This window comes from Castanea sativa, chromosome 1 (genome assembly GCF_040712315.1).
Source record: "Castanea sativa cultivar Marrone di Chiusa Pesio chromosome 1, ASM4071231v1".
Lineage (NCBI taxonomy): Eukaryota > Viridiplantae > Streptophyta > Magnoliopsida > Fagales > Fagaceae > Castanea > Castanea sativa.
In genome coordinates this window covers 49,354,999-49,381,604 of record NC_134013.1, presented here as the reverse complement: position 1 = coordinate 49,381,604, position 26,606 = coordinate 49,354,999, and the positions used below count along the sequence as shown (strand labels likewise).

The following is a 26,606-nucleotide window of genomic DNA, read 5'->3' as shown; positions in this document are numbered from 1 at the left end:
AATTAAACCTTAAAATTTTAAAATCATATTAATTTACATTTTAGACCATGGAATTTTTTTTTAGAGAAAATCTATGGACTTTTTGAGGTTGATTTTTGGATTTGATTAGAAGAATTAGGGATCTAATTTTTTGTTTTTATTGAGAAAAAAACACATACATACACAATTACACACGAGGAGAGAATATATATATATATATATATATATATATATATATATATATATATATATCTTTTCACTTAAAACTTTATATTTTGAGTAATGTCTAATTAAATTTTACAATATTTTTACAAACTGTTAAAATGGTAAATTCTTACTCATTCTCGTACAGGCCCACCACGAACATCACTTTTTTACTTATCAATAATCACTTATCACATCAACAGCTTATAAAAAAGATTGTAACTTTAGCATTTTCTTTATATTTTATAAGTTAAACAAGTTTTGCTTAAAACTTTTGGAATATATAGTTTAAAAATATTCATAAGACAAGGCAAAGCATTGAGATGCAAGGGCGGTGGCACATTTAGCCTCTGGGGGTTCAAATGAACCACCTGACTTAGAAAAAATATAATATTATATATATAATATTATATATATAATAATTTTTTATTAGTTAAAATATCTTTAAAAATGTTATTGCAAACCTTGATCACAAATCAATCCAGTCCAAAACCAAACAAAAACACACATCAATTCATCCCAAAATTTTTAGTTATAAAGTTAGTGATTCAAGAAAAAAAAAAGTAAAGTCAAGGATGTTCCATCTTTTTATTGGTTAAGTAGATACTTAGGTAATGTTTGGATAAGGCTGAACACGTTCATGTTTTGTTGTTCATGCGTTTCAACCTTTTTTTTTCTTTTTTTTTCCTGGACAGCGCCTCTTGCACTGTTCATTGTCTATGAACAGTGCATTTGCTAGCATTTCACGCCTTTTCTGTTTTTTTTTTTTACTTTTCCGCACACCAGTGGGTCCAGTGCACTATTCACGGGACCCACAAACTTCACTTTTCAATAACTTTTTCATTAAAAATGGGTCACACGGTACTATTCACACATTTAAAAATTATTTTGCTACAACATTTTCAGCTTTTAGTTTTCAGCTGTATCCAAACGGACCCTTAGTGTATTATTTATGAGTGTGTTAATACAATACTAATGAGTTGAGTTTTGTCAATTAGTTCAAAATATTTCTATAAAAACAATGACAAATGCATAAAAATAAAAATGTTATACAAATTTAACAAAATAAAATGGTCACACCTACCCATATTGAAAGCAGATAATAACAATTGATAATGAACTATCATGTAACAATTTTAAAATATGAAAACTTGTAAAAAAAAATTGTAAAACTTCACGTATTTGTATTTGTATTTTTTTTTTTCTTATCAATAACTCAATATATTTTAGTTTTTTTTATTAAATTTTATTTACTTTAAGTTTCTTAATGACCCTTCTGAAATATATTCTTGGAGCCGCCACCGAAGAGATGAAATGAGAATGATACAAGTATTTCCATCATTTTTATTGGTGGTGCATTATGAAGTCTAAGTTCACTGGAATTGGTTAATAATAACTAGACTTTGGGTCCTTTAATGATACACGTGTGTTGTGGACTTGTTGCAACGTTTTTCTCTGTTGATTATATGTTATTTGATTCAGCTTATGATGTTTATTCAATTGTCTTTTTTTGGCGTCTTTGAAAGCATCTAAAGAACGCTTATAGTAGTCTAATCAATTTTTTTCTAAGCCATCACTTTTGGCAGTTCTGATAAAGAATTTGACAAGTTTGTGAAAATATCACGAGTATATTAGGAATATTCAGTTCATTTGGTAGATGTGTTTAAACAATAGTTTTTAAATTTAAAAGATTTTTTTTGAAAATATGTGTGAGTGAAAAAATATATGAAAATAAGTATAATATTGTTTAAAAACTGAAAATTGTTGTTTCAAATCATGTACCAAATACCCTCTCAATGTTGCAATTATGTGACCCTACTGCTTTTGAATGGACAATTTTTATTTGAAATTAGTTGTACCAGCCATTTCAATCCACACATTAATTTGTACGCTTGCATTTTTTTTAATGTGACGATTTATATAATATTTCAACGCAAAGATATTTTTTTTGCATGAAAACCAACTAACAAAGCACATAATAATTCTTAAAAGATCTTTTTTTTTTTTTTAACTAATTCTTAAAAGATCATGACGGTATATAAGATGTCATTATATTTTCCATTTTTTATTGTCTTTGGACTAAGGCCTTTATTATTATTATATTTTTTGTTATTTTTAACAACAACAACACCAAATTTTAAAGGTAAAAAAGTTGGTGTTATTTTTAATTTGGTCATTTACATTTTAAAACCTATATTTTGACCTTGAATGTTTGATTATATCTTCTTATTTACACATTGTCCTTATATTTTCTTATTTACACATTGTCAATCATTTATATTAGTAATATGTGGGTTCCAGTTAACTCAACTAGTAAAGTCTCTGATGGTTGTGTAAGAGATCTGAGGTTCAATCCCTGCCTACACCAAAAACTGATTAGTGAGTGTCTTGGTCTGATAATAAAGAGCTATCATAAGATGAAACTCTCTCAAAAAAAATATATTAGTAATATGATTTTTTTTTTTTAGAAACTATTAATATAATAGTTAAGTGCTAGATAATTGGTGTCTATAAAGATACTTCACCAATATAACGCACTTTATGAATAGTCTAAAGCACTTTTATGATTATGGTGGAGATAGAGTTAGACGGATGGGATGAATAACGAATATAAGATTAAGAAGAAATTACACTTTTTTCATAATAAACTATACCACATTTTTCTTATTAAAAAAAAAAAACTATACTACATTTTATACATTGCCCTCTAAACTATCAAAACATAAAATCAACCCCCTAAATTGAAAACTTTGTAACACTTAAGTCTTTGTTGTATGTTTTGTTGTTAAATCAGACAAAATTTAGTATTAAAAACCCAATTAACCCATCTCTCCAAAATACCAAAGCAAAGTGGCAAATTGGTCTTCTAATACTTAATTATGTCATACTAAACACCAAAATAGAAGGTAGAATCATTGAAATAGAATTATAACGTTATGGGTCAATTCTGCATTTCGATAGTTTAGAATGAAAAATGTAAAATGAAGTATAGTCTACGCGTCTACTATCGAAAAGCTTAACTTCTCCTTAATCTTATCTTCTTTATTTATCTCATCCATCCGACCCTACCTTTAGCATACTAATAAAAGTGATTTCTAGATTGAAAAGCACTTTAAGTCAAAAAAGAGGTGTTTGGCCACCCAAAAGTACTTTAAGGAACGTTTAAATTGAAAACAACTTTAAGATTAAAGCTAAATTTTATTTTAATAATAAAAAATAAAAAAATAAAAACTCTACAATTTATTGTTTATTATTATAAATTCATAACTTAAAGCACTGTAATTTGCCAATCTCTAAAATAGGCTAAATTTTTTTAATTAAAACTTTATACCACAAACCTTTTATAACTAAAACCATGCAATTAAAGTTGTCTTAAAGAAACGAAAAACAAACATAAAGACTATTGAGGACAAAATTTTCACGCTATATAGCTTTATTTCATTGGTAAGCTTTATTTCATTGGTAACCTGCACCACATTAATATTATCATAGATTTTGGATAAATCTATTTCAAAGAACAAAAGAGCCTATATTTACACAAAACGACGCCAAAGCCCATGGTCTGAAACCCATGGCGATATTACCTTATCAAAGCTCATGGTTCAAGCTCATGGCATATCATTTCATTTTCAGCTTATGATCCAAGCTCATGAGTTTCATCGGGGGAATTTTGGGAGTCATGGTTTGGAGAGCCAAGAAGTATGTTTAGTAAAACTCCAGCGGTTCAAAGTTGATAAAGGAAACATGTTGCTTAGCATGTCTTCCCCAATTTCCTGAACTCTGATAGGTCAATGTGCAATAGGTAACATTTGGTAAGCCTGTCATATCACATAACACTTAAAATGATAAAACTCCTCATTACTTTTTACGTAAAACTTAATGTTCATCATATAATCTAAATTATATTATCTCATATAAATTATATTATTATTTTCATCTAAATCAATACCTAATACATACCTAAATCTTATTGTCTATCTCTATAAAATATCTCATCCAACATTAAATGCTCTTCTTACTCTCCAAGATTTGGTTACAACACAAAGAGACCATAATTAAACCTTCAAAGCTTCATCAAAATCAACCAATTAGTCAATTACTTACCAAAATTATATTGTAATAAAACCATGGATTAAACATAAAATTTTCCAAAAGAGGAAACTTAGCCAAAAATACCAGCAACAACTCCAGTAACTGACACATGCCCAAAAGCGACATCATTAGCCTATTAATGCTCAATACCAACAGCTTACTGCCATACCCAAATAAGTAAAGATCCTATAAATGATATCTTACCATTTTCAGCTAAACCATGAATTTAATGCTAAATACCTCCTCCAACAGATGACATCATATAGCTGACATCATCCAACTATGTCAGGATAGCTACTGTTGTGTAGATGTCAACTGCAGTAGGTACTGTTGTACTGCTGTCAGCTGCAATAGTTACTGCTCTACTACTGTGTCAGATGATGTACAGCTACAGCAGTAAACTTAAATTTCAGACTTTCTTCTTTTGGCTAAAAACCAAAAACCTACTAAGGAAATCACTCATTTTGTTAAAAACCTTTCCTTATTTGCTGATTTTCCTTTCAACTAAAATCTCCTTTCTTGGCTCTATATAAAGAGGACCAATCTATGCACATCACAAGACACCACTACTATCCATCCCTTTCTCACTCCCTTATTCTTATTCTAAAATATCATCATCTTACTATCCATATCTCTAAGCATTTTCATGCTCCTCCATTTCTCTTAGATAACACCTATTACACACCACTACTACCCATCTCTCCCACACTCTCTTATTTTGAAATATCATCATCTTGCTGCCTTTATCTCTAAACATCTCCTCCTCCATTTCTCTTACAAAATATTTTATCTTAGAAAAAAGCATAACCCATTATCATAACACAAAACCAATCCAGCAGCTATAATCTCATGTAGTACTATATTTACCCTCAATATTTCTCATAATTCCATATATTTTACAAACACATTCCTCACAAACTATCCATACTTCTCATATATATTTCTAATACATCTCACAAACACCTAGGGTGTGTTTGGATACCGCTTATTGCTGAAAATTTAAAACTAAAAACACTGTAGCAAAATAAATTTTAAGTGTGTAAATAGTGTTGTGAGACCCAGTTTTAAAGTTTTTTTTTTAAAAAAAAAGTAGTTTGCAGGTCCTGTGAACAATGCACGGGACCCAAAAAAATGCTGGACGCAGACGTAAGTGAGTGTTTAGCTAAATCCAAACACTCACCTGATCTCATAAAACATACATATTTCTCACCATCTTCATAAATCTTAAAAGATATCAAATACTCTTCCAAAAACATGTTACAAACGCCCTTCTCATGAAATGCATATATTTATAATACTAAAAACCCTTCTTATGAAAGACAATATCACTCATATTTGACCAAAAACTAAAAGAGCATTACATGGGAAAAATCATTTAAGTGCATGATAAAGGGGATAAACTTAACCAACCTATGCATACGGCTGGACATATTCTCTCTCTCTCTCTCTCTCTCTCTCTCTCTCTCTCTCTCTCTCTCCCCAGTTGCACCTATTTTTCCCCTTCAATTGTGAAGTCATTATGAAAGGACTCATGATATCATACTGCATTGCTGGACTTATATTATCATGCTGCTAGAATGTTGTCTACTGTTATACGGGTAGAGCCACAAACTATGAAAATAAGTCATTATATTTTTATCTCTAAAATTATATTATTGAGCATATTTTAATTCATTATCATTATACCACTGGACTCATATTATTATGCCGCTGGAATGTTATTAGCTCACTAATGCTATACGAATGGAGCCGCAAATCATACAAAGTGATGTTATACGGCTGGAGTTGGAATCATATAAGATAAGTCAATATTTCTCTATCTTCATGATTACACTATTAAGTATATGTTAACTCATTATTGCACTGTTGGATGCAAAGTGTTTTAATATTATCTCACTATTTGATAAACATGGATTCACTAATGCTTCAATAATAAACATATGTATTAATAAATTGAATTCATCTCACTACCAGACATATATTACTTGGACATGAACCAGTGTTGGACGTGTAATATTTGGACATAAACCACAGTTGGATATGTATTATTTGGGCATAAACTATTGTTGAACATATATTACTTGGACATGAATCACTGCTAGATGTGTAATATTTGAACATAAAACACACATGGATATGTATTATTTGGATATAAACCATTGCTGGACATAGACCATTGCTGGACATACTTTATTATATTGAACATGAACTATATCACAGCTGGATATGAATTATTTGACTCATCACATTATTGGACATATGACAATTAATTAATCATTCTAATGGATATCACTTAACACATATAATAGTAACGTTCAACTCACCATTTAATCAAATCTATTATGCTAAACATATTATTTATTTATTTCAACCATTATCACGATTCTTAGACTTTGGGTTTTATCTATTTTGTAGGCTTAAAAATGTACCGAAAGCCATTGGTCTATGTGGCCTAATGTTGAGTTCCAGATTGAACTCTGCAAAACAAATCTGGGCCTAGCAAAGTCACCCCCCAACAAAAGACACGTGTCTACGCACAAAAACGGCCCCCAACAAAGACTAACTGAGTTAAATTAGTTTCCCTATCGCTAGTGAAAGCTTGGAATATCCAAACTTCTCCTAGGCTGTAGAACTTTTTTGTCCCTCCTTGTAGGTGCCTTTGTCCCTTAAGATAACAAGTTTATCTTTAAGGTTTGTGGGTCATTTTTTCAGGGTTTTGAGAAACATGTTATCATTTAGCCATGGAGGATCTGACAAGCCACTGCAATGGATTGTCAAAAACTGACAGGGAAGGACCAACTTTCGATCTAGAGGAAGAGATGGCCACACTGGAGTTCATCATTGCTGTCAAGTTTTTCACAAGGCAAGCTTTGAACACTGAAGCTATTGCTGTGACTTCTAAACCATTGTGGAGGTCAAAAAATGGTTTTAAAGTCAAAAATATGAGCAACCATATAGTCATTTTTACATTTGACGACAAACTCGAAGTGGATACCATCCTTTCGAATGAACCCTGGAGTTTTGATAAACACCTTATGGTGCTGCAGCGTTATGACAAAGACATGCCACTTGATGATTTGCTTTTCAACCTAATATCCTTTTAGGTGCAAGTTCACGAAATACTAGTGAGATTCATGAACCGAAGGGTGGTGGAAGGAATTTGCAATATTATTGGTAATATGATATGACCAACTTAGGTGAAGGAGGAGGGTGGGAGTTTTTTGAAGGTACATATAAATTTGGATATTACTCGGTCACTGAGTCGAGGAAGAATGGCGTCTATAGGGCAAGGAAAAGAACAATGGGTTTCATTTAAGTATGAACGTATTCTGAATATCTGCTATTGGTGAGAATGTCTTACACATGACGATAGGGACTGTGAAATCTAGCTTGATAGTGAAGGTACTCTCGCCACTACAGACCAACAATTTTGGGCCTTGGATAAGTGTGTAGACACTCGATTTTGCACCCATGATTTAATCCAGGAAAATGGCTGGAGTGACCATTTATATACCCAAAATTCATGATTGCATTACATGCATTAATTTATTCATTGCATATCATAAAAATGATCTTGAGGTTCTACCGGTCGTGACGGTATGCCCGATTTCCAAATCGAACCATTGGATTGAAAGATATCGCATGATCAAGTTTGCACGGTCAGCATGCATTGTGTTTAGATAGAATCAACCATACATGATTAATTTAAATTAATTCTAATTGGCTAGACAATTAAAATTAATTAAATAATTTTGTGATTGGTTGTTAGTTAGTGTCAAAAATAGGCTTGCTTGCAAGGGAATAAAGGGGATACTTAAGACTTTTTGGAGAATTTATTTACAAGATAATCATTGCTGAAAAGACCTTAATTATTAGAAAAAGAGTTCATTTTTTAGAATATGGATTAAAAACGTGTCTAAGTGCAAGTCCCAGCTTAAAAAACCTCAAAAAAGAAGTCCAAAATGGACCGAAACTCAAAAGCGAGACCGGCACCCAAAAGAGCCATTTGGCACTTTTAGAGTGCCGATTGGCACAAATTCGGGCTCTGGCCCAAGGGCATTTGGATTGAACTAAAACACATCCTTTTCGATTTTTTAGAGATAAGGATGCATCCCAATTTGTATTATGATCATTTAACTAATTTACGAACATCCCAACCTCTATAAATAGAGGTTGCATCTCAAAATTCAGCACACTTTTTCACGCTCTTTGATTTCCCCTCTTTCTGACTCTTCTCTTATTTTATTTTCTCTCTTACGTTAAAGACGTTCTAGAGGCTCTGGTCTTAGGAATTTCTTTTTTGTAAGCAAAATATTTTAGGTTTCAAAGAGAATTGAATAAATTTCTTTAAATCCTAAAATATTCCTTCACTAAGAATAGCACGCTCATGCAAGAGGTAGTTTTTTTTTTTCCTTTTTCTGATTTTTTTTAGTTCTACTTGATAATGCATGGATAGATTTAGGATGTTTTCTTTTATTTTTAATTTCTGATGTTGTTGCCAAGTATTGTTAAACTTTTCATTAAAACATGTTCTTAATTCTTTTGTTGTTATGATTTTTCTTTTGAGTTTCAAAAATTTGCTAATTAATAAATCTTTTTAAAACTAAAAAACAGATCTGTATTTTCATTAGATACATATCTGAATTTTTTTACACATCAAAACATATCTGTATTTTTTTACACATCAAAATTGACCTGTATTTTTATTAAATACAAATTTGAATTTTTTACACCTTAAAACTGAGTTGTATTTTCATTAAATATAGATCTGATTTTTCCAAGAAAAATTTCATTTATCACAAAAATAGCAGATTTTGAAATTTAAAAGAGGAAGTCAAAAGTTGTGATAGTTTTTGTTTGATGCATGTAAGGTAGATTTATTTCATGAGTGCAGTCCCTCTTTTTTCTTTTTTAAGTCTTTTTCTCATCTTATTCATAAAAAACAGATCTGATTTTTTTTTCTTCTTTGCAAATCTAGACTTTCTTACTTACAAAATGGATCTGATTTTTTTACATATAAACCAAAATCTTTTTTTTTTTTTTTTTTACTTTGTTCCAAAACATATCTAATTTAAAAAAAAAAAAAACTAAACTAATTTTTTAATCACCAAAAATAGATCTGATTTTTCTGTACAAAACTAATTTTTTTTACATATACAAAAACAGATCTAGTTTCTTTTTAATGAATCAAATCAATCTTTTTATTCACAAAAACAGATCTAAATTTTTTTCTAAAAGAAGAGGATGCATTCATAATGTAGATTTATGTGAGTTAGTTTTGGTTAAGTTTGTCATGTATACAACATATCATTCATATCATGCATAAAGGGTATATTAGTCATTAAAGTCTAGAAGACCAGACTCTGTTTGGGCGGAATGGGTGCCTAAGACCTTCTCATTCCGTAACCTAACCTCCGAACTTAGTTTCTTTTGGATAGGTAAACCTATGCTTTGTCTTTCTTTTTATTTTTGGGTAGATTGTAACTAAGACAAAAAACCATATATTCTTTTGGGTAGATTGTAAATAGTACTCAAACCATATATTCTTTTGAGAGACCTAAATTTCCCAGTCTCTCATAAAGTGCAGCACCAACTAGTTGATCACAAAAAAGTGGGGTTATAGTAGCAAGCTTCTACAAGAAGAACACATATAGCTCTTTTCAGCCAAGACATCCTGTGTTTTCGATGCGAACTCCGGCTGGGACCAAGGTGGCTCCACCCCTATCAATGGCAACTCCTGACATGGGACACTCACAACATGAGCAAACTTTGAACCAACCGTTACCTTGCAGCACTGGAATGCTTACAGCTAGCGAAAATAACTCCAATCCTAATTTTGTGCAAAGCCATAATAAGGAAGATCCATTTGAAAAGCAACTTGAGCCATTATACCGAGAGTTAAGGAAGTTTAATTTGCCTCATTAAGAGACACGGTCAATTACTCCATCCATGGGTAAGTCTCTTATGGCTGAACTGTTACAATCAAGTCTCCCAATTAAGGAAAACTTCTTATAGTTAGCTGTAGTTACATCGGCTAACTCTTCGACCCCAAAAATCTCTACCAAATCCCCACAGTTACCTCACTCACCTAAAACTGCTGCTTCAAACCCTACTTTTATGATTGAGACTTTAAAGCTTTTTAATGCCCCAATAATTGAAAACCCTAAGGCAACATGGAAACGCATTTCCAAGCCTAACATGCAACCCAGGACACAGCTCACCTTGAGTTACCAAACAAAAAATCTTTGGTTTCTCATAGTGAAAAAGATGAAGATATATTGGCAGAGGCTGGTTCCTAGCCTTGCCAGGAGCAATGAGTCTCTTGTTATGGAACTGTTGTGGGCTTGGGAACTAACATACAGAAAATCAGCTCGTTGATTTGGTGTGGGCAAAAGATCCCTCTGCTGTGTTTATAGCCAAAATATGGGCAGGCAAGGCAAGGCTAGAAAAAGTTTAGAATTGTTTGAAGTTTAGACATAAATTTGAAGTTCCAAGGAAAGATAAGGCGGATGGATTGGTGATCTTTTGGAAGGAAGATTTTAATTTATCAATTGAAACATTCTCCAAAAATTATATTGATACTACGATCAATAAAAATTAAGAGGATGAGTTGAGGTTCATGGGCTTTTATGGTGAACCTAATTTGTAGAAGAGACATGAAGGGTGGGCAAGATTACGTAGTCTGAAAAATCGAAGCAATGCACCATGGTTGTGTGCAGGTGATATTAATGAGATCTCACGGTAATTAGAAAGATGTGGTGGCAGGGTTCGGCCCCATAACCAAATGCAATCGTTCAAGGATGTTCTTGACTAGTGTGGCTTCATGGATTTGGAATTCCTAGGTTTCCAATTCACATGGCACAAACATTATACTAATTACACAGTATGGGTGAGATTGGATAGAGTGGTGGCTACAAATAAGTGGCTCTCAAATTTTCCTAGGACAAAAATCCACCATCTTGACGTGACTTGTTTTGATCACAAACCACTATGGATAGTCCCAGATGGTATGGAGTGCAGTTTTCAAAACCCTTTCGCTTCGAACAAATGTGGATGTCAAACAAGGGATGTAGTGACACAATTAAGGCAGTGCGGAAGGAAAGAATATTTGAACCGAGTGCTACACAAGTAATCAGGAAGATGGATAGATGTAGGGAGGAACTCGCCTGATGGAATAAAAAAATGTTTTGGGAGTGTTTGTAGAGACCTAGAACAAAAGAAAAGACAATTGAAACATGCGGAAAAAATTGCAATGTAGGGAGGAGACATTGGCCGAATGCAACAACTTGAAAAGGAGATTAATTCGTTGTTGGACAAAGAAGCAAAGATGTGGAGCCAAAGGTCTAGAATCATGTGGCTTAAAGATGGGGAACAGAATACAAAGTTTTTCCATGGCAAAACAACTCAGAGAAGGAGAAGAAATTACATCATGAAGCTTAGAGATGTTTCGGGTAGGTGGTGCACACAACATAACTAGGTGGTGGACACAATTGTTGATTTATATCAAGAACTCTTCACCACATCAAACCCAACCAATTTTGAGGAGGTTACGAACACCATTTCACAGCTAGTAACACAAGAGATGAATGATATGTTGTTGGCCAAAATCAAGATGGAAGAGGTGGAAAGTGCTTTGAGACAAATGGCTCCCTTGAAAGCTCCGGGGCCCGATGGCATGCCCCCCTTTTTTACCAGAGCTATTGGTCTCTTTTGGGAAGTGGTGTGACACAATCTATGTTGTTGGACAAAGAAGCAAAGATGTGGAGCCAAAGGTTAAGAATCATGTGGCTTAAAGATGGGGATCAAAATTCAAAGTTTTTCCATGGCAAGGCAACTTAGAGAAGGAGAAGGAATTACATTACGAGGCTTAGAGATGTTTTGGGTAGGTGGTGCACACAACATAACTAGGTGGTGGACACAATTGTTGATTTTTATCAAGAGCTCTTCACCACATCAAACCCAACCGATTTTGAGGAGGTTACAAACACCATTCTAGAGCTGGTAACACGGGATGAATGACATGTTGTTGGCCAAATTCAAGATGGAAGATGTGGAGAGTGCTTTGAGACAAATGGCTCCCTTGAAAGCTTTGGGGCCTGATGGCATGCCCCCCTTTTGTTACCAAAGTTATTGGTCTCTTTTAGGAAGTGATGTGGCATAATCTATTTTACTGTATTTGAATTTAGGCTAAATACCAAAGGCTTTGGGTCACTCCTTCATCACATTGATCCCTAAGGTAAAAAATCTTGAATTTATTTCGAAGTTTAGACCTATAAGCTTAAGTAATGTTGTATAGAGTTTTTGCCAAAGTTTTAGCTAATCGACTAAAACTTATTATGCCACATCTTATCTCTGAATAGCAAAGTGCGTTCATGTTAGATCGCTTAATCTCAAATAATATTTTTGGTGGACTTTGAGACATTACAGTATATGAGGAACCATTGTACGGGTAAATCTGGTTACGTGGCTCTAAAATTAGACATGAGCAAGGCTTATGATCGAGTGGGGTGGAGATATATGGAAAAAGTTTTGGCAAAGCTGGGTTTTTGTGATAGATGGATACATTTGATGATGGAATGCATCACCAATGCATCCTATTCAGTGTTGATTAATGGTGAACCTCATGGGGGCATTATTCCACAAGGGGACTCAGCCAAGGTGACCCATTTTCACCATACTTGTTCTTGATGTGCACTGAGGGTCTAAATGGGCTAATTAAGAAGGTAGCCACTTATGGGGATATTAAGGGGTGGCTATATGTAAAACAGGACCTTGACTAACTCATTTTCTTTTTGCAAATGATAGTTTGATTTTTTGCAAGGCTTTAGAGAATAACTGTCAAGCTTTGCTTGAGGTTTTGACCACTTATGAAAGGGCCTCAGGTCAAAAGATTAATAGAGCCAAAACTACTCTATTTTTTAGTAAATCGACCAATCCTGATATGCAGCTTTCTATCAAGGAGGCTCTTGGGGTTCTTGTGGTGCAGCATTATGAGAAGTACCTAGGAATTCCTCCTTTCATCGACAGGAAGAAAAAGGACAGCTTAACAAATATCAAATAGCAGATTTGGAAAACCCTTCAAGGATGGGAAGCTAAACTCTTGACCCAAGCAAGAAGAGAAATCCTGATTAAATCTATTGCCCAAGCCCTTCCCACATATACAATGTCATGTTTCAAGTTCTAGGTCACTTTATGCCATGGAATTGAAGCACTTATCTGAAAAAAAATTTGGGGGTAGTGAGGGGACAACCGAAAAATTCGTTGGTTGAAATGGGAGACTATGTGCAAGCCCAAGTCACAGGGAGGATTGGGTTTTAAAGATTTGTCTATGTATGTTGGGGATGTTTTTGTTTGTCGCCTATATGATATTTGGAAAGCTAAGACCAAGACTCAACTTTGGGCTTGAAATATGGCCCAAAGGCTATCGGTGAAATGTGAGAAGTCCATTTTTGCTCAAAGTCCAAGTTGCATCCAACAAAGTTATATTAAGGCCCCAAAAATACCTCTTACAAAGATAAGCTAGCACAAATGATGACCCACCATAATAAGTGCTTAAATAATAGTCCAGTGGTAAACAAGAGAAACTTCCAACAGTAGATTTCTGAAAAATTAATAAATATACGTATACAGTAAAAATTATGCATTTCCTCCGTAGTCGGTTAATATAAAAGTGGGCCCATTATAACAAGTACACAAGAGGAAATGGTCCAGCAGTGAATATGACAGAAATCTATATTTTCCTCATTATGATTTGAATATGATTTGAATATTTTCCAGCAGTGAATATGATTTGAATATATGATTAGTCAATAAATGTGTTTACATGATAAAAATCATATATTTTCCTCATTATTATTAAGTCAACATGAGAGAAAACTTCCATAGTATTCAAAACATTATGACCTTCATTATAATAGCAATAAATAAGGATTAAAGGTTTCATATTAAGTCAACATGCAGGACCATGCCTTTCTCTTAGTGAGTCCATCGTTGAGTCATCCTTAACAATCTCCAGCTGCCCGGACACCTTCATTGACTTCCTGCTACAAGATTAACTTTGATGGAGCTATGTTTGATAATGATGGCAACGCTAGTTTGGGCGTGGTAATCCAAAATGGTGATGGACAGGTTATGGCATCACTTTCCCAACTGGTATCGTTGCCCCTAGTTGTTATCGAGGTGGAAGCTTTGGAGGCACGAAGAGGTGTGGAACTTGCCCTTGAATTGGGTTTCAACAATGTGGAGTTAGAGGGAGACTTGATTGGCCTAATCAATATCTTCATGGATGGCTGCAAGTCTCTAGCTCACTACGGTCACATTGTAGCTGATATTCATTACCTTGCCTTACAGTTTTCTATTTTCAACCTATCTCATGTTCGTAGGCATTGTAACAAGGTGGCTCATTCTTTGGTGAGAAGAGTAATCCTTCCCCCACCCCCTTTGTGTCTATCTAGATGGAAGATGTACCTCCAGATATCACTCATGTTCTTCATGCTAATTTCAGCAATCTACCTTAATATATTGAAATGAGTGGTTGGTAAATGAGTAAATCATTTGTCTTTCGATCATAGTTTAAACAAAAACCTCACCTAAAGTTGTAAAAATCTTCAATGGGCATTGGGTGAAATGCCATATTTACTATTTCATATTGCAACTGTTATTTCATTGAAAGTGCAAACAACAAAAATTGTGTAATATCTAATATTTTTCAGCTAATTAATTATTTGATATTTTTGTATTTTGATTATAGTTAGGTGTTATTATTATTATTATTATTATTATTATTATTATTATTATTATTATTATTATATAGGGGTTACATGTCCATATATTTTTCATGTAGTGTTTGGAGGGTACGAGTGAGGTGCTATATTTTTGTAATCATAACTTTCCAAGTTTGAAATGTTGAACTTCAAATTTAGTATCATTAAAAAATTGGTGTTCCACCACTGCACAATTTCTTGGTGCAACGGTCACTTCACAAGTATAAGTACTTGTGGGGTGTGGGAGGCAAGGGCCGGGATTCAAGTCTCTAGGAGGGAGCTTCACACATATATACACTTAGATTAGGCTAGAGTAGCATTTCTATCTTGTATATAAAAAAAAAAAAAATTGGTGTTCCAAGCTTTTTAGTGATATTTCATTAAAGCCAAATCTGAGATTGGTGATATCTCATTTAAACCAAGTTGAAGTCAATAAGGTCGAGAATCAAGTATGTGAAAGTAGAAAGAATCATGGGAAAATTAAAGTTTTGTGCACAACATTAGTATGAGGTGCTCACTTTACTCACATTCTTGCAAAATTGCCATAAACCACAGATAGGCAATTTAGAAAACTTGGTACTTTCTTTCTCAAAAAAAAAAAAAAAAGAGAAAACTTGGTAAACGTGTGTTTCTCTACATCATGGTTCAAACGGCTTCATTTGATCTTCTTTGAAGTTTCAGAAATTGTTTGGACAAAATGGACAAAAATCAACATTGGAAAATTTTAACTTAAATAATCCAACTGCCCATTTGTACAATATGACCACAACTCCAAATGACTCGTATTTGGTGTCTTTGGAAAGTAGGAAACACAAACTTTCCAATGACATAAAAAAAAAAAAACACTCTCAAATTGTAGTTTAAGAAGGTCTTCAACTGTGTATGCAAAAGAAGGACCTAGAAATCAGAAAAACTGGCCAAAAGCACACATTGTAGTTGTCAATGAAGGTTGAACGATGAGGCTCAAACTAGTTGTGTGTCTCTTTAAGAGGCGCACACATAGTTTGCACCTAGAGCATACTCAAGTATTGCATTTTCTATTTAAAGTAACCTTCATTTTCCACAACTATTAATAAGGAAAAACAAAGGCATAATTTTCTCTTTGGAAACAATGTGGAGATCTATGGTAAACTGAGGAAATGAGTGGTTGTACCTTTTGAATGAACGAAGACTAGAATATGTGAGGATCATCCATTGGTTTCGTCATTTTTAGAGGTGTGCATGCAAGTATAGCAATTTTACTTTTGTTTAAATTTCATGCACTAATATGAATTTATTTGATGACATGAGTTAAAGCAAATGAATATATCATGTTTCTTTGATTAGGGGTTCAAAATTTAAATATGATGATTTGAATGATTCGCATGTTTGCATGATTTAAAATGAATAATATGATTCACATGTAATGATGAAATAACCAAAATCTGATTTTTAATTATTTGATTGATGGCATGCTCATGTAAATAAATCGAAATTCCCATGCTCACATAAATAATAACATAATATCAACTTTCAGCATGCATGCAAATGAATCACATGGCTTGTGATTTGCTGAAAATATGTGTTGATCATCCTTGAATGCTATTTTATAACTCACATGGAATATAACCTATCGAGATCTTTATTTCATATTTCACATGAATGCTTTTTTTTTTTTTTTTAAGTAGTGTTTTTATACTCTGAAATGTTTGGATAAATTGTGTAATGTGACTTGAAAGGGTCTTTATTTCCCAGAAGATCGACGCTAGGTCGGGTAAGTTGGTGCTTAACATCTTTTCATCACGTAATCTACACTATGATCTTAGATTAATTTAAGACTATACTTTTCAATGTACTTTTACGACTTTAGAATGCAACTTGGAAATAAGGTCATGTAATTTTATATATGTTATAACTAGGAGAAAAAGTTTTGTAAGTTTCTATTATGCATTCTATTATCATGTAATTTTAAATTCTTAATGGAATAAAGATGTATTTTATTTATTTTCCTGATTTTCTTGTTTTTGTGCCTTAAAAATATCAAGTGGTGGGTCTAAATATAAAAATCTTTAATATAAGGTTTAAGAATATTAGCCAGTCATCACCTTGAGACTCATTTTATGATGTTCGGGTCATGGATTCATGCACATGTATTTAATCATATCCATTTATTTTTTAATCTTAGAAGAGACATTTTGAGTAAAAATTAAAAATTTGGGGAATTTAAGAATGTAGATACAATAGTATCATGTACAATTCATAAGTAAGAAATAGCATTTTAAATGACTTGATGTCATGTATACATGAAAAAACATTACTAATGAGTTTTAGCACGAGTAACCACTCCTTCCTTAATAACATCGAAGTAAAAAGTAAAATTAAAATTTCTAGACTTTGAGTAACTTACACACCAATAAAAAAAATCATAGAAAATAAATAAATATTCATGAAAAAAATAATACTCTTCATTTCAAATTAAATGAACAGAGAATACATTATTCTTTTAAAAGAAAAATAAAAACATAATTCCTAAAACCTCATTTGATAAAGATTTTCAATCAAATGGGTTTTGAGAAATGTCAATTTTTTTTTTGTGTTTAATTTCAATTTTAATCCTCAAACTTTATCTCATGTTTCAAAATGGTCACTATTCTTTGAATTGTTTTCTTTTTATTCCTTATACTTTTAAGTTATGTAAGAAAGTTCCTTACTCTTAACTCTTACTTTGATTTTGAGTCCCAATTATTCAGCAAAATCCCATGAATTTTGATATAAATAAAGGGAGGAAGAGATTCATTATTAAAATTTTCAAATATATTGTTTGCTTCTTTTATATCTATTTTGAAATATTGAAAATCAAAACAAGAGTTAATAAAAGGGTCATTTTTTACATAAACTTAAAAGTATAAGGACAAAAATGAAACATTTTAAAGGATGAGGACCATTTTGAAAATATGGGCAAATGTTGAGGATTCAATGTGTAATGAAACTTTAAAAAAAAAGTTGCAATAGGATTTAAACTTATAATGTTATAATGTCTACTCCTCAATTATTTTCTAATTAAGTTAATTTAAACGTACTTTGTGCCATATTCTTGAATCATCATATGGTGATTCATATGTTGTTAAAATATATTAAAATTGTTATTAGAACTGTGTTTATGACATAGGATTTTTTTTTTTTAAGGAAAGAGTATCTTATTAGATGATCTTATGAGATCTCCTCTCACATCATGTATTCATGTTTGGACTCACATGTTATGAGAGGATTCACGTAAGAATCTCTTTGGTTGTTTAGGGGAAACTCCTTTCCATATTCATTTAGGAAAATTGTTAGGTGCTCAACTAAGACAACGTTTGGCTTCAACTACCAATAAGAAGATGACATATTTCTCTTCATATGAAATATACGTAATTTACTTAGTTAGTTGGGTTAAATGGATCTAATATTATTTTTCTAGTTGTTGGAGTGCAAGACTCCAAACATGTTTAAAATCAAACTTTTTCTGCTCAATGAGAATGAGAGAAATAAACATTGCAGTGTCCGCCTAGTAATTATTCACTCATTTATTGTTTTTCTTCCATCAATTATTCACATGTCATTGGCAAATGGCAACAGTATTAAAAAAAAAAGAGAAAAGTAAAACAAATTTTTTCCAAAAGTAAAAAGAAAAAAAAAAGAAAAAGAAAAAGAAAAACGGTCTGTTTGGGCCACTTGCCCTGAATAGTGAATAGTGAATACCAATCAGTAGGGTAGGGTTGTGATATTCTTGCTTCCTTTGTTCTCTCTGTTACTCGAGAAAAAGAAAACCCAAACCTTAAATCAGTCATAGCAAAGGCCATGGCATCAGCAGCAGCAGCAGCAGCAACAACAGCAGAAGCTCCCAGATCTTCAAGTGGGTCCGCCGATTCTTATATCGGCAGCCTTATTAGCTTGACTTCCAAGTCCGAGATTCGCTATGAAGGCGTTCTCTTTAACATCAATACTGACGAATCCAGCATCGGCTTGAGAAATGGTATGTCTAAAATGAATTTCATATAATTTATACATGTTGAAGAAAAAATGGAGGATTTTGCTAGCTGGGTCTGTGTTATTTTGGGTTTTGTGGTTGGGGGTTTTAAGTTCTGTGATGGGTTTTTGTTGCTTTGTTATGGATATATAGATTGCAGTATTTTTGTATAAGTATGTATGTATATTGATGAGTTAAATGTGGAATGTGTATTTTGTATATTTTTTTTTTGATGAATAAGACATTTATTTAACCAGTAGGAACCCTGCATAGTAGGTACATAAAAACAAAGAAACTAGCCTCTATGCTGCACACAAACTAAAACTGAGAACACAAAGCAACTTACAAAACAAGGCAACGTAATAACTCAACACAGAAAATGCAGCATTGTGCTGCGAAACAGACTAAATATGAACTCAAAATAGAATAAGGAAGCTTCGACAGCCTGCACGGAACATGGTTCTGAAGAGAATTATTCATCTTAGATCTTGCTACAGAGTCTGACTCTGACATTAAAGCAAATTGCCTTCAGCAAAACCTCTTCTCTTTTTACCATCCATTTGGGACCCCTTTCATTCCTATCCCTCCAAATATGGTATATAGTAGCTTGCAAGGCCGGCTTGTATAGAGTATGCACCAAATGTGGAATTTTTAATAACTGCTATGTTTTTCAAGAAGCATATTTGCATTTTATGATTTATATTCATTGAATTTGCAGTGAGATCATTCGGAACAGAAGGACGAAAAAAGGATGGTCCTCAAGTTCTTCCAAGTGATAAAGTTTACGAGTACATCCTCTTTCGAGGAAGTGACATCAAGGTGTGGAGAATATTGATAGTGAAATTTATGTGCTTTGCATATTGATAAAGCAATGGCTATTTGCTAGTGAACAACTGAGGCTATGGAAGTTGATTATGATTACAGGGTAGAGTCTGAAATTTAGATTGTAAGTGGCTCTAAGGGATGACATGCTAAAGCTTCAGACTAAGATGAAATAATTACAAAACAACATACTTATGTTATTATCATTGTTATTGTTTTTGTCGTTGTTGTAACATGTGTGGTTGGAAAGAGTGATGTCTTTTTTGCTGGAATTGTTCCTTTCTCCATCATTCTGGTAACCAGAATGGTGGTAAACAACAATTGCATTGTCAGCTGGACTTTATGCGCAAGATTGTAATTTATGCTTCAAAACATTTATTAATACTTGCAGATCTCAGATTTTAAGTGGCTCTGCTGGAGACATGCTAAAGCTTCGAACTTAGATGAAATAAGTACAATACAACTTGCGTATATCATTATTCTTATTGTTGTTGTTTTTGTTTTAAAATGTTTGGTTGGAAAGAGTGGTGTCTCATTTGTTGGAATTATTCTTTCTTCATCATTCTTGTAACCAGAATTGTGGTAAGAAACAAAATCATTGTCAACTAGATTACATGTGAAAGATTGTATTTTATGCTTCAAATCATTTTTTGATACTTGCACATATTTGGTAATTTTGCTTTGAAAATAAAAAAAATTGGGCCTTATATTGACTCGAATTTCTTCCATGCATGTGAACAACAACAACAACAAGAAGAGCAATAACAGCCAAGCCTTTGTCTCAAAACTTTTTGGTTGGCTATGGATGCTCAGCAAACTTACTAGGGTTGGCCGCATGTATTAAGAAACAAGAAAGCTCAAGTGATAGAGCTTCCATGTGTGTCAACATTAAAGCCAAAGTTAGTTTGCAGGAAACCATTTTGTGCAAACTGAGATTAAAGACATTTGACCTCTGTATGGTTGTTTGTGGATTTTTTTTTGAAAATACCAAACTGCAGACTGAATCCCCCCCCCCCCCCCCCCCTACAGATTTTAATTATTGTTTGCTGCAGTTAAATTTTGGTGCAATTAGTGTTTTTGATTTTTAGAATATTTAATAGACTTTGAATACTAATAGTTCATTTCTAGAAAGTTCAGAATTGTTTTTACACTTCCCATAATAGCCTTTGTCAATTGTATTTATTACAAAAAAATATAATTTTTATATATTTTTACTTTTCAATGTTAAAATGAAGGACAATGTTGGGAAAATAAAATAATATGGTGGGCGGGGGGGGAGCTCTTAGGACACTCCCTTAGTGCATTTTCAAGTAGGACTATTGTTTAGAGATGGAGGGAGTAGTTTATTTCTGGCCTGAATTGCAATGACATCATCCAGGAACATCTGTGATCGAGCAATATAGATTGAAAGTTTATCTGCATTGCAAACTGGTCTTGTTTTCCTTTCCAAGTGAAAATTTTTGTATGGTACAGTTCATACTTATCTCAGGTCAGCTTATTATTGTTGTTGAATAGTCTCAGAATGCAGTCTTTTGTGCATCTGGTTACAGGATTTGCAGGTCAAATCTTCCCCACCACCACCAGTTCAGACAACACCTATACACCATGATCCTGCAATTATACAGGTAAAAGCAAATAAAATAGGCTGCATTTGAAATGTGAAATGTCACCAGATTGGAAGAGCTAATATAACTCTAATTTGGTTATCTCTCAGGCCTGAGTATCCATGTTTGATGCAGTACTACTTAACTGACCTTCATCTTTTTCCTCATGCAGTCTCATTATCCTCAAGCAGCAACAGCATCTACCAGTTTACCTCCTCCTGGTGCTGGTTCTATTCCAGATCTTAGTGCCCATACTTCACAAATGGGTCTTCCTAGGCCGACATTTCAAGGAAGTCTTCCTTTATATCAGCCCAGTGGAACTTTATATCAACCCAGTGGAAGTTTAGGGTCATGGGGTTCGTCACCTCCTCCTCCTCCAACCACAAATGTTACTGGGCTTGCTATGCCAATGTATTGGCAAGGATATTATGGGTCCCCAAATGGGTTTCAAGCCCAACAGCAATCTTTGCTTCGACCCCCACCTGGCTTGTCAATGGCACCTTCCATGCAGCAGACTATGCAATATCCTGTTATGAGTGCATCTTTGCCTTCTGGATCTTCCAACTTGTCAGCTTCATCTTTGTCTGAGTCACCCTCTCCTTTGTTGCCACCCCTTAGCAGTGGCACCCTGAATTTGCAGTCTTCTATACTTCCTGCTCCATCTTCTGCAATAGTTTCAGATTCATCAAGTTTGATTACTAATAAGGCTTCTACACAATCTCTTTCTACTGCTACTCTGAGCACCAGCTTGCCATTGGTATCTCCATTGACTACTGTTTTGGAAAAAACTGCCATTTTATCATCAGTCCCTGACAAGCCTAAAACAGTCCCTAGTCCCGTGATGCCATTTATAAGTGTGTCTGAGTCTGTAACCTCCGTATCTGGAACATCAAGTTCAATTCTGAATGAGGGAGCAACTCCCTCCTTGGTAACCCCAGGCCAGCTTTTGCAGCCTGGCCCTACTGCAGTGTCTTCATCTCAGCCTTCACAAACAGCTCAGAGGGACGTTGAGGTTGTGCAAGTGTTATCACCAGAATTATCACAATCAACAGCAGAAGTTCAAGAACCTATATTGCCTTTGCCTTTGCCATCTGAACAGAAGGTATTCTTGCTAATATTTGACAATTTATTGCAGAAATCTTCCATCCCTGCTTTAATTAATGAACTTGGATAACTTTCCATAACTCAATACTTTTTTTTAGCCACACCTTTGGCCCTGGAAGATTTTCATATTTTTATTTTGGCAAGAGAGGGTGAGAGAGAGAGAGAGAGAGAGAGAGAGAGAGGGGGGGGGGGAGTTCTTCAAGGGAAAGAAGAACTTTATTAGTTAGAGCAATTAGAATGACATTGCAGAGCAAAGCAGTCCCCCTTAACAAAAAGAGCTATGAACAGTTGCTTGTTTTTTTTAGTGGGACTCTCTTTGATTGGTCGCGCGCGTGGGGACTCACGTCTAGTGATTCCCTCCCTTCTTTTCTTTGCTCCCTTTTCCTTTTCTAATTTTCTTGTTGTCTTTGTTTCCCTTTGTTTTCTTCTTTTTGTTTCTCCTAGGTTGCTCTGTGTTTCTTCAGGCATAGAGTAACCCTTCGTATATATATCATTCTTACTTATCAAAAAAAAAAAATTCAGCCCTAGAAGAACACCCCCAATAGAAAACTAATTGGGTAGAAACTTATTCACATTGAGTAGAAACATCATTAAAATGGGAATGAACTAATTTAATGGTGGATTAATTAAATATAATATGTCTACTGTTCTTTGGATTTTATCTATTCCACATCTTTAAGTGTTACTTAAAAGTAAATTGTCACGATTGACCTAAATATTTAAAGAAAGAAATAGGGCCCCTGGATAGCAGACAATGATTTGGGCAATATTTGAATAGGTTCCTTCTTTATCTGCTTGCTGCAACAGCACATGACATACATCATTGCCTATTGAGCAGATATTCAATGTGAATGTCTGTGTAAGGCTGTAAACCCATTTTATGACACTGCACTTTAGCTTATTGTCCATAGGCATGATTCCTAGTCATGGTTATTTAGGTAGAATTTTCCAAGCACTGTGATTATGGAGAATGATAGTAGAGGGTGGATGTTTATGTTTACATTAGGAGCAGAGAATATAGGGGAAAGTGGATTTGTGAATTCCATCCAACATTTTGGTTGCATGTGGTCAATTTGGAGTTAATACATGGCTAAAAAATATGACATGCAGTCTAACAAGTGCTTTTTTATTGTCAATTCTCCCCCTTTCCATGTAGCTACGCGGAGCTCCTACCTATCATCATACTAATAGAGGAGGACGTGAAAGAGGAAGAGGAAATGGGGTATGTGCTGCTTTTCTATCAGTTCTCAGATTGTCTTTGATGCTGTATGTTGTAGAATTTAGATAATCTGAACCTTATAGAAGTTGTGTGTTCCATAATGAAGAGCAAACCAAATGGAAAGTTTGCAGAAAAAGTGCTGCCAAAGCATGTGCATGCTTCAAATTTCTCTCCAACCTTTTTTCTGTGTTTCTCTTATTTGGTATGAAACTAGTTGAAGAGCAAACCACACAAAAAGTTTGTGAAAAGAGTGCTGCCGAAGCACGTGCATGCTTCAAATTAACTACAAGTCATCATCACTAACTAGTTGTAGTATCTTAATTATCATATTTGGTATCAAATGTATTCATTTGTTCACTATCTCTTGTGAATCTGCGTTTGTGTGTGAGAGAGAATTGTACTTATCTAGTGTCTAGTGAATCTTATTTATATTATTTTGAAGTTCTGGGGTCAAGCAAGAGCCTTGAATCCCATGAACAATCCCATCCCCTGCCTGATACCGCTATAAGCCTATATGATTCTACCCCAAAGCATCAGCTGACAAATATTGTTGTTACACGTGCCCTTTGTTATGCATTATTCCTATGTAAGAAAGCTAATTTTTCTGACCAACATCTTTAACTTGTTCTCCCATTGTCTCATTAAGAGAAGGGGAAAAAAAAGCAAGAGGACTGGTAAATTAATGCACAAGAATCTTCCTTGAACTAATGCTCAAGGTTGCATGTAAACTGAAAAAGCTTGGTCTTACTGGGTGCCTTTGTCATCCATTGTTTCTGTTTTGAACAGAAGCAGTTGCACTGAGCTTTCAGTTTCTAGTCACTCATTTTGCCAGCCAAAAAGTTTTGAGTAAATAGACCATTCATTTCATGTCTAATTAAATTTCGTATACACTTGGTTGCACAATTACACAAGTAAATTGTGCATGAGAATTTTTGGGATGCTCGAAAACACATGAAAGTTTTGGTTTTTACCATTTGCTGATTTCTAATGTGTTAACTTGAAGTTCGAAAGAAAATATATGATATTACCTGTTTTTAAGTGAATCAAGAAATATTGCCTGATTCAACTGGTAGCATGTAGATGAACTAATTACCAATGAACTCTAGCTCAAATGGTATTTCCTACCTCCATAACCCATTGGATGCATGTGTTGCTTGCCAATTAAAGAAATTATTTGAATGAATTAAGTTGAGTTATCCAAAATCATATGTTTTAGTTCAGAAGTTTCAAAAAAGTGCCAGTATTTAAAACAGTATAACATATTTATCTAACTTTGAGTCATTAATGATGGTTTGATCTATGTATTTGTGAACATGAATTTATAATAACTGACTGAATTTTGAACTGTGATCATGGTTTTGTAACTCTCACATACACAGGTGGTATGCACACAGACAAACTTAAACCTCTTTGCCTCTGTAGGACAATGCACCTTTTATTTTACGGCACTGCACTTTTGAACTGGATTAGTTTTTTGGTCCCACAAATATTGCAAGTGTTTATTTTGCATAGCTTTTGACTAGTTGAAAATTTGGTCTTGCAGATTTCACGTCCTGTGACTAGATTTACGGAGGAGTTTGATTTTACAGCAATGAATGAGAAATTCAACAAGGACGAAGTTTGGGGTGATCTTGGTAAAAGTAATAAAGCTCAAGAAGATGCAGATAATTTGGAAGATGAAGATAATGGTGGAGAGACAAATAATGAGGCCAAGGTAATGTGATCCAAGTACTCTCAAACTCTCTTAAAAAATAAAAGTAAAATGCAAAGCCCAGTTGTTTATAGTTGGCTATTGTTTCTACTTGTTCTTCAGCCCGTTTATGTCAAGGATGACTTTTTCGATTCCCTGTCTTGTGATGCTCTTGATCGTGGATCACGTAACGGGAGGACCAAATTTTCTGAACAACTGAGAAAAGATTCTGAGGTATTTTTTACCTTTCCATTTCCCCATATGGAAGGATTTTTTTTTAATTTAAGAAATTAATTTCATATTAGAGATTTTTGAATGTTGGTTGGATCTGCTGCTTTCCTTGTCAGCATCCAGTATTTAAATTTCCTTTGCTGATGATGATCATGCAGACATTTGGCTATATGCCAAGGCATTGGGGTAATCGAGGGGGCCGGGGAGCTGGTCGAGGTGGCCGATCACGTGGTGGTTACTACGGAAGGGGCTATGGCAATGTTGGGAGGGGTCGGGGATATATTTATTCGAGCCGTGACACCTAGTAAGCACTGGCTTCTCACAGTATCTTTTAGAACTAACCTTAAGTCCATTAGTGTGCCCATCTACTCCAGAGTCTTAAGTAGGGCTGTGTTTGTACCATTATGCTGCTTACGGCTTACCTGTGATTGTGCTAAAAATAAGTAAACCCAGAGACACAAGGGATTTTCTATTGCAGTGTCAACAAAGCATACCTATGCCTTATGCAAATCAATTGTTGTAATTCAACTTTTTCCTGGTCTTATTGCATGGGAAAAAGAATATTTCAGGTCAAGCAGCTGTTATTTAAGCATATAAACGAACCCTCCTGTCATTGCATTACTAGAATTCACTCTTGGGTGTTCGTATAGGCCCCCCCACCTTCTTTTTGGTTCCAAAACTTACCTAAAGGGTACCCTACAAGACAAGTTATTCCTCTCTGAAATTCTTTTCAATGTTAAACTTTCATTTGTTTGTTCGGCCTCTGGAGTGAATATGAGAAACTTCATGAGCGTTCACAAGTTTCTTTGGAAGTGTCGGTCCCATTTACAATATGCTTTACCTTTTCTTTACCAGCATCCTATGCCCCTAAGCTCCTAAGCTTTAGCAAAACAAACGTATGGCCCAAATC

General features: G+C 34.0%; 2 protein-coding genes across 2 annotated transcripts; both read left to right on the top strand.

Annotated features, from left to right (window-relative positions):
• The first annotated feature begins 12,705 nt into the window (after positions 1-12,705).
• LOC142628871 (uncharacterized) lies at positions 12,706-13,336 on the top strand. The gene is made up of 2 exons (XM_075802908.1): positions 12,706-12,933; positions 13,097-13,336. Exons 1-2 carry the CDS (start codon positions 12,706-12,708, stop codon positions 13,334-13,336), a joined length of 468 nt encoding a protein of 155 aa, XP_075659023.1.
• A 5,402-nt stretch (positions 13,337-18,738) lies between these two features.
• On the top strand, positions 18,739-26,323 carry LOC142615928 (protein decapping 5-like). The gene is made up of 8 exons (XM_075788838.1): positions 18,739-19,032; positions 19,745-19,845; positions 21,399-21,473; positions 21,625-22,554; positions 23,713-23,778; positions 25,319-25,489; positions 25,589-25,699; positions 25,855-26,323. The coding sequence occupies exons 1-8, from the start codon at positions 18,858-18,860 to the stop codon at positions 25,999-26,001; spliced, it is 1,776 nt and encodes a 591-aa protein (XP_075644953.1). The 5' UTR covers positions 18,739-18,857; the 3' UTR covers positions 26,002-26,323.
• The last annotated feature ends 283 nt before the right edge of the window (positions 26,324-26,606 follow it).